At 30.7% G+C, this 10076-nt stretch overlaps 1 protein-coding gene across 1 annotated transcript; it reads left to right on the plus strand.

Moving 5' to 3' along the window:
• The first annotated feature begins 2678 nt into the window (after positions 1-2678).
• LOC101490593 (nicotinamide adenine dinucleotide transporter 1, chloroplastic-like) lies at positions 2679-7419 on the plus strand. Its single transcript, XM_004516701.4, has 9 exons — positions 2679-3232; positions 3410-3493; positions 3776-3882; positions 4789-4837; positions 5010-5119; positions 5518-5612; positions 6473-6561; positions 6678-6772; positions 6862-7419. The coding sequence occupies exons 1-9, from the start codon at positions 3151-3153 to the stop codon at positions 7240-7242; spliced, it is 1092 nt and encodes a 363-aa protein (XP_004516758.1). The 5' UTR covers positions 2679-3150; the 3' UTR covers positions 7243-7419.
• The last annotated feature ends 2657 nt before the right edge of the window (positions 7420-10076 follow it).

The raw sequence follows: 10076 nt of genomic DNA on the forward strand, positions 1-10076 counted from the left end.
TTAGTGCCATTTTGGATTATGCACTAAATTTATTTAAAAGGAAAAATGGCATTTTTTTGTTGTTGATAAACTATATGCATGCATGCTAATGTTATGCATTAAGAAGATAGAATAAGAGATTATTTTTGAATTGTATGCATGAGAGTGCAAGATAGACTTACATGTGATTTTTTTTAAAAAAAAATGGGTCATGACTTTAATCATACATTAGACATGAACACTCTAACTAAAACCTGAGCTTCACTTAGGTCCGAGTATAGGGTCTCACTCATAATCGTGTGTGTAAGCGAATATGTAGTGTAAATAATTCAATAGATAATGCAAACGACTAAAAACATGTATATGACTACAAGAAAATAACTAAGAAACCATAAACAAATAAAGTAGAAAGGATATGAAGGAGAGGTAAATATAGAAGTTAAAAAATGTATTGCACAATTAATTATGTAGATTTTACTCACTTAAGGTCTCCAGTTGAGTCGCCAATTGTCATGGCCTAAATTTTTTAGTGTTTCTTGAATTTAATGGAGTCGCCACCAAAGTTTATTTTAAAATAGGGAAATCATTGTGAAACCCTTAAAAAAAGGAATTTGAAACCAAATTCTGAGTTCAAGAGTCGATTATGCGTAGGGAAGGTATTAACACTCTACAACATTTATTAAAATACGACTACCTATAATTAATTGTCGAAATATATATATATATCCTTTTAAAATATAAATATAATTATAAAAGTATATTCAAAATATAGATGAAACAAGAATTTTTTTATTATTATGTTTGACAAGAGTGCGATCTTGCTCCTACATATCTCTCGATGCGATGGAGAAATCAAAGCTACGTAGTTCTTGGACAGAAAATGAGGATGTGTTTATTGCTTTTAAAGAAATGTGTTTGTGTTGCAATAAAGTAGTTTGAAAAAAATGTCGTTAGTATGAAGAAAGAAAAAATATTTATTGAGTACAAAAGTGTTTAAGATGAGTTTAGAAATAGTTACCATACAAGTTGAATATTTGTTATACCCATTTGATTTGCTCTGATTGCATTAGCTCTTGTTTTATATTAGTGTATTCTTCCATAACTCCTTTCATGTTTCATATCACTTACTAAAATAAACTCTAACTAGCTTAATGAAAACAAGTCCCCCAATTTGATTTTTTTTGCTCCCAATTTATAGACTAAAATGATGAATATTTGTATCCATGAGATAAAATTGAGTTCTTGATTAATGCATGTTTTTGTAGAAAAATTGGATTTGTTAAAGTAAATTTGGAAACAGATGATGTACTTTTTAATTGCTTATACTCATGCTAAAAAGTGTAGCCTTTTTAGGGGGGAAAAAGGAGAAAAGAAAAATAGGCTAAAAAGGTTGGAAATATGGGAGAAAAAAAGGCATGTACATAAGGAAAAAATTGCAGATGTAAGGGTGAAAAATAAGGAAGTTGAAAAGATAGCTGAAAAGATGGCCGATAAGATCGAAATGAGTGCTAATGTTGCCAAACAAAATATAAAAAATAAAAATCAAAGAGAAAAAGAGAGGGAACAAGAACAAAAGATAGAACCAAAACTAGAGTGAACCAAAACCAAAGGCAAAACTAGAACATCGGGAACCAGAACCAGAACCAGAGAGAGAACCAAAGACAGAACCATAACTAGAGGGAACAAGAACCCGAGGCAAAGGCAGAACCAGAACCAAAGTCAGAGGTAGAACCATAGGCATAGACTGAACCAGAAATAGAATCAGAACCATATTAAGAACTAGAGGTAGATGCAGAGGCAAAAATAGAGGGAACTAAAACCAAAGGAAGAACCAGAACCAGAATCAAAAGGATCCAAAACCAGAGGCAGAATCAGAACTACAAGTAGAGGCAGAACAAGAGACAGATTCAGAACTAGATGCAAAACGAAAGGAAACCATAGGTAGAACTAGAACCAAAGGGAACAAGAACTAGAGGCATAACCATAATTAGAAACAGAGGCAGAACCTGAACCAAAGGGAACTAGAATCAGATGTAGAATCATATCAAGAGGTAATCCCAAAAAGAGAACCAGAACTAGAGAAATAACCCTCTTTATAACAAATATTAAAATTAAACATATGATTTATTTTTTAGAATTATTTAATTGATCGGACAAAATTGGGGTACTCACTATTGTCTTGATGCAAAACAATTGTTTGTATTGTAGATCTTTGTTTCTCTCTTTAGAATTGACAAATGGAATAATCTAGTATTAAAATCTTCTTCTTGGAATATAAAAGTAATCAGTGACAAATTTAGAAGATTTCTTTAACAAGGGAAACAAAATATTATATATATTTTGATAAAAAAAAAAAAATTATTAACTCTTACAAAATATATAATTATAATTGTTAAACAAATTCAAAATACATAAAAGTTTCTAAAAATTATAATTATTCTCTACGAACTTTTATATTTTAAAAATGTCCAAATTTTTTTTTATTATCAACGGTATCAAATATATCATTGTCTTTATATGTAATTAATGAAACATTCATCACGAGAGCTTAAAATAAAAATAATACTATTATGAGAGCTTAATCCAATATTTTTATATACACAAAAATACTAAGAAACTACATCAATGGAAAAAAAGAAGAAAAAAGGATACATATTGACTAATTATAATTAATACTTTTTTAACACTTTCCCATCCCGAAAGGGTTTCACTTTTGTGAGTCGGCAATCGAAAGCTGGTTCAAGAATTTACAGTGACAGTGACATCTGCTTAAACAAACCACAAGTCTTTGTAGCAATCCAACTCAAAATTCATTCCCCACTTTTCCGTCAATCAACCCAAGAAACAAACAACTCAAATTCCCACACGGTCTTTCTACTTTCAACTCCAAAGCCCGTTCTTCAATTCCGCACTCTCCCCCACTCCAATTAACACGTTAACCCTTATTTGCTTCATAATCAAACCCTTCGTTCAAGTTAACCCCAAACCCTTTTCTTTTTTCAACACCCCCTTCTTTTCAATGAGGTTTATAAATAGATAATAAATTTGTTAAGATCTACCATCAGAATTCGCTTCGTTTTTTCCACCACTTCAGTGAATATTTGCATTTAATTCGTTTACTAACTCTCTCTTGAATTTCCATTTAAAAGGGTACTTTTAGATTCTAATAATATGAGTAGCAATTGCCAAACTTCTGGTTCTAGTCACAATATCAGAGGTTTAATTTCCAACGCTGGTGCTGGTGCCGCTGCTGGTAATTTATTTATTTATTTTTCTTTTGTCTTTCTGGCTTCGACCCTTTTCATATTATGAGTTTATCTTTAATGGGTATCTCTCAAAATCATAATTTTTTATCTCCTATTCTTGTGTCTGGTCAATTTTATATTGCATTTTCAAGAATTATTGGTCTGACATTGCGACATCAATATAGGGGCAATAGCTGCTACATTTGTGTGTCCATTGGATGTGATCAAGACAAGGTTACAAGTTCATGGCCTTCCACCTGTTCAGAAAGGTACACTTCTTGTTCTGACATATATGTTAAGTTAATGCCTTTGAATTATTATTTTTCAATAAAGAAGTGCTTCTCTGTGGAGAGTTAGGTGTTTGTATCACATTGACATGAGGCTGAAATTTATGTATTGTATTAGTGGAACTTGATTAGGAGTTGAGATCGTTCAATTCAGAGTGTCACCGATATATGTAGCAGTAGTTGTACTATTTGAGTATGACTAAATTCTGTGGTTGCATCTGTTGAGTGATTGTTTCATGAGCCTAACCTTTGCTGTTCTCCTAGGTAGTGTTATTGTCACGAGCTTGCAGAATATAGTTAGGACTGAAGGCTTCAGGGGAATGTATCGTGGCCTTTCACCAACAATACTGGCATTACTTCCAAATTGGGCAGTGAGTTTCTTTTTACATCTTCCTTTTTAACTACTGTTTTTGTGTTGTGATTTGCGGCTGTTGCAGTAAAAGATGCTATATTATATGAAATATGGCTTTAGAAGCACTGCCATTCTGGTTCTATTATGTCTTGTTTCAGCATTCTCATGTATTCCAACTCCGTGTACCATATATACGATTTATTAACAAAGACAAGACAAGACATAATTGATAACTCCATAATCTGGAGTCACATTGTCTTGTGTAAAACTGAATAATCATCACATTGAATCTTATTTGTCATACAATCCTCATTACTTGCTAGGATACAGTTTTTTCCAACCAACTTGTAGGCATATCGCTCGCTATCACTTGTTGGCAAATTCTTAGTATACTTAACACTTTTGTTTTCACTCTCTTTATTTGCTTGATTTCGTAATGGAATCTAGATCTGGAGAGATAAATAAGCTTTTGCATCTCTATCGAAATAAAATTATGTTTGGCAATTTGTTCATATACTTTTTAGTTCAATTATCGTTGACTGTAAGTAGCTTCATTTTACTGTTCTTGCTGATAGGATTGCTAGTCACCAGTTCTAACACTTGCCTTTTTGGGTAGTCTTGAAAATGCAACCTCTTAACAAACAACAATTGTATAAGATGACTTCATCTTTTTACTTCTTGCCTAGTCCTAAAAGTGTAAAGCAACATATACTTTTGCATTTTTTGTGAAAACCATTTGAAAGTTAATCTTCCAGTTGCATCTACTTTGTTGTCAAGATCCTTTTTAAAGCATTGATTGATCATATCTTTATACTAGAAGATGAACAATCTACCTTTTATTGTTTAACCATATGTTTGTAATTGTAATAGCTTCTCTTCGTATTTCATATCATTCCAAATGCTAATACGTTTATTTCAACTGTAGGTTTACTTCACATGTTATGAGCAACTAAAGGGCTTGCTTCGTTCACATGGTAAATATTATCTAAATGATGATTGCATTTTACATTCACTAGTTCTTCTCTTAAGTCATTGGAACTTTGGAAGTATGATATTTTATTTCCCAATTCTGGTTTCCTCTGATCCAGAATTGATATTGATGGATTGACTACTTTTTAAGACTATTTATTGGTAATATTATTGCAGATGGTTGCCACGAACTCACGACTATTGGAAATATTATAGCTGCTGCTGGTGCTGGGGCAGCAACATCAATATCTACAAATCCATTGTGGGTTGTTAAGACAAGACTCCAAGTGAGTTTCTGCTTCTCAATTTTCATGTCTGTAATTTTAATAAAATATATGTAAAAGTAGGAATGTACACTTTTTTTTTGCTCCTTTTGTTTGCCCTTTTTGCTGTTTGATGTGTCTCTCAATCTTCCATATTTTCTTATGACTATGTCACCATATTTATTTTGAAGTTGTTTAGAGTTTATTAGCTATCCGTGATTAGTTTGCTATCCAAACTAATCGGTTAAATTGAATACTTGCTTTTCTATTATGTTTTAACCTGTATTTGTCGTTTTAGCTCTTTCTGTTTCAATGATGGTTACTATCAAAATATGAATTCTTTATTTCACTTATTTATCGATACAGATAAATGTTCCTGTCATCTTAGATGTTAATTCATTTTTCCCCCTTAAACTCATCAGACACAAGGAATGAGGCCTGATGTTGTTCCTTACAAGAGTGTTCTTGCCGCTTTGACAAGGATTACACACGAGGAAGGCCTAAGAGGACTATATAGGTCTGTTTTTGGTTCTCTATTTAAGGTTGATGATTTGATCAAATGTTTTATGAAAATATGAAGGGTTCGTGTCTAGTCTGACACTTATATTTGCATATGTAATGGTCTTTCCCAATGAATAGTGGTGAGCTGATTAACTGTTAATTTAATTATACACTTTATGAGGAAAAGAAATATTAATGTAAACTAGATGCATTTTTCCTTAACCAATTATTTTGGAAACAATAACAACCAGGTATTTTTTTACTAACACCAGATTCTTTATGAAAATATATCCTAGACAGATCTGTCAATTTGTGTAAATAACTTTACCAAATTATATCTCTTTTCAATGTGTTATACTATCACTGTTCCTTTTTTTCTTTAATTGGAAAATAAAATCTATTTTGCTTATCTTATACATGCCATAAAAAGAACTGCTTTTGGCAAGACTGGAAGCTAAGTAATCTGAATAATATCTTTAATCGGTTAATGTGACATGAATCGTGAAGAAATTAATAGGCTTGCTTAAAATTTAGATGACCGGCATAATTATATTACCTATATATTTTCGACGAAAAAAAAAACATATCAATCACTTGGAGGTATTCATATTTTTGTTTGAACTTTCTATGCATTATCTATTTTATAACGTCATATCATCATTTGGATCAATGAGAGTCATTTTATTTTTCCAGTTATTGATTGAAGTATGTTATTAAGTCATACATTGTTATTAATTAATATACCTGGACCTTCTCCCTGATGTCAGGTTAAATACAAATAGAAACATAACATGTTTTTGACAGCCATGTAAACAAAACTTATTTCTGTGTATTTATTAGTAATAAATTGTGATGGTATTATATTCTTTGATGCAGTGGCATTGTGCCTTCATTAGCTGGTGTAAGTCATGTAGCAATTCAATTCCCAGCATATGAAAAGATAAAGTTATACATGGCAAAAAAAGGTACAAATGCAAATACTATTATATTATATGTTCGGTGATACTCGAAATAAGTACAATCTTAATCTTTTTCTAATTTGTATGTGTTGTTCATCCAATGAGGATTTAAAATGTTTCAGATAACACAACTGTCGACAAGTTAAGTCCTGGCAATGTTGCTATTGCGTCATCAATATCTAAAGTAACTGCCTCTGTAATGACTTATCCGCACGAGGTATGCAAGATCTTCTTGCGCAATTTTTCTATGAGCGGAAAATAAGTTTTAGCATTACATCGTTAACTGTCAGAGTTTCTCGTTTTCAGGTAATACGCTCCCGGCTACAAGAACAAGGTCAAGCAAAAAATAGTGGCGTTCAATATGCCGGTGTTATTGACTGTACTAAGAAGGTGTTTCAAAAGGAAGGCATTCCGGGTTTCTATCGCGGTTGTGCTACTAATCTATTAAGAACAACTCCGTCTGCTGTTATTACATTCACCAGTTATGAGATGATACACAGGTTTTTGATGCGTAATATACCACAGAACAAAGCGTATTCACAAGGCTCTTCTAAATCAAATGAACCTAACAAACCCAATTCAGAAACCAGTGACATTAACACTAAAAACGACGGCGATAGGGGCCAATCACCGTCTCAATCTAACAAGATTCCTCTCAGAAACAAAGAGCAGCTAACAAGACATTGATTTGCATTTTCTTTTTCTTTATTTGTCTATTCTCATATTCAATTTATTTCTTGGTTGCCCTGAATTTTGTTTTCTTATTAGGCATGCAAATGCTCGATTTACCAGAATTGTGAATGATATATTAGCAAAAGAATAAATGTGCAGATGTGAATAAAAGCAAGACAATGTTTTGAATCTGGTCTTGGTTTTTATTTTATTTTTTGGGGTTTATGATTTGTGTTGTTCCATTAGTGGATGGTTGTAGACCATTCATGTCAGCATTAATAGCTATTGCCTATTGGGACCATGCATGTCAGGTAAAACTATTTCTCTTTATTAGCTTCTTGTGGATGCCATTTTAAAGCATGCATATATGTCAGGTAAACACTTTAGGGCCTCTTTACTATGTTTTCATTTTTTAAAAATAGGATGAGACTTTTAAAGCCAATCTTTGTGGCGGAGAGAATATAAAATGATAAATAGGAACTATGTATTTATGAAAATAATGATAATTTTTTAACAATTTTATTATTTTTTAAAATGCCAAAAGCTATCAACTTAAGGAATCTCTTAACTCTTTACTATAATATAAAATTAAAATGAATTTTAGAAAATAAAATAGAAATTATTTTTACAGAGTAAATTATCATAATCAAATTTGCCAAGCTATTTGGTAGAGCTTCTTCCCCTCTCCACATTACTACAAAACTATACCTATGTTGATGTATAAAAACTAGTGTTATACATCGTTGCATGGCACTAATAAAGTTATATGTTTATTATAATATGAATTATACCGCAATCTTATTAGTAAATAAAAATGTATGAAAAAAATATATAAATAAATTATATATTGTGATTATTTTGAATATAATTTATTTATTTTATTTTAATTTATGATAAAAATAAAAAATTTCATACATCACTGACAACATATATGTATTTGTTTGCACAATAAATTTTAATTAACTTTGTTATAACTAGTCACACATTTATATAAAATATATCAATAGACAATATTAGTAAGAAAAAATAATATTATAAAAAAAGACATCTTTTAACTAATTGACCGGTGAACATATTATTTGTCCATAGAAAAGAGAATAAAATATTAAATTCTTTAATTAAGTCTATAAATAATTAAGGAATAATCAATCAAAAATATATTTCAATCTATTACAAATTAAGAAGAAGATGGTTATATAAAGAAAATAAAGGGAAACACATTGTTTTGATACTAAATATTAAATTATTAAAAAATTGATAATTTAAATATATTTTTTATCTTGAAAATATAAAAAATATATATATTTTAATTTATGTATTTTTTTTTATATTTCATCTTGCAAAAATCAAAAGGACTTTTGGTTTTAGTCCTCGACTCCCAACCCCTCCATTCATTTTTAAATTGGTTCTCTATGTTTAGATTAGCAGGAACTATTTGGATGAGAGAGGAAAACATTTGATGTGAACTTGAGCAGCCAGATCGTGGACTAGAGAAGAAAATGATACAATTACAGTAGAAAAAGGGGCGCATAGAAGGAATTGAGACGAAGAGGCCACAATTGCTTCTTTTTTTAATTTGAGTAAAGTCTAGTTTTAATTTAGCACAATTGATGGAAACAATTTAACTATTCCTAAGAATAAATAACTAAATAATATGATTATAATTAAAATGAGAGAGGCACATGCTTTTGTATATAATTATAATTCTTCTACGGAATCGAAGTTGACAAAGACTTCGACAAATGTGTATTTTAGAAATCACTATCATTTATGAAGTACCCAATGTTAATAGACATGCGGTGATTGTCATAATCATTACTCCCTCTTTCCCATAATAATTAACCTATTTGCAACAACAAAAATCCAAAATAATTAGCCCATTTTCAATTTTCAATACAAAATTAATATTTTTTCCTTCTAATTATAACCTTGAATTAATGTTACATGTAGCACTTCCATGTAAACATTTCTCACTTTTCATTTATTTTATGATAAAGATAGATACATCAATACTTCATTAGAGTTATTTTGTAAAAATAATATCTTTTTTTTATTTGTACATTTTTTTAGTGCACATAACTCTTTCATTCTCGAATAAAAATTATTTTGTGCAGATTATATATCATGTTAAAGGTCACTAAATTTGTATTTTGTTTTGTTTATTATTTTTTTACATCTTGTTGGAGGTTCAAGCTCCACTCTTAGATCAACTCAATCAAGATGAACCATTGGATGTTAGTTAGAGACCAACTTGATAGGTGGTTATAAGTTTGTATCTTCTACATGTTAGGTAGCTTATAGTACACCTTCACTTACTCTTGTATATAAGTTGTAATTCCACATTATAAAACCAATGAGATCATTTCACATTTTAGGTTTTCTCATTCAATTGTGGAATCTCTCTTACATTTAATATGGTATCAGATCCTAGTGCATTCCGTTCTACTTTTGCACACTAAATTCTTTTTTTTTTTCTCTTCTTTACTTGCTTTATTTTCATCCAGCTTCGCATTCGTTTACCATGGCATAAACCACGACAAATAGCTCAAACTCGAACAACAATAGAAATATAATCTCCAATTCAATTCAAGAGACTTTTGCTAAATATTATGTCCATCCAAATGAAGGTCCAAATTATGTTATCATAACGCCCAAGCTTATGGTCCAAATTATCTTGCATGGATTGATGCAACGCGACGAGCTTTGGGAAGCAAGAACAAGTTTTAATTTGTTGATGGTTAAATTCAAGTTCCACCTGTCACCAATTTCAATAATTCATCTTGGGAGCGCTGCAATGGTTTTGTACAATCTTCAATCTTGGACCACAAATTATGTTAATTCACAAATTG

Source organism: Cicer arietinum, chromosome 2, assembly GCF_000331145.2.
Source record: "Cicer arietinum cultivar CDC Frontier isolate Library 1 chromosome 2, Cicar.CDCFrontier_v2.0, whole genome shotgun sequence".
Taxonomy (NCBI): domain Eukaryota; kingdom Viridiplantae; phylum Streptophyta; class Magnoliopsida; order Fabales; family Fabaceae; genus Cicer; species Cicer arietinum.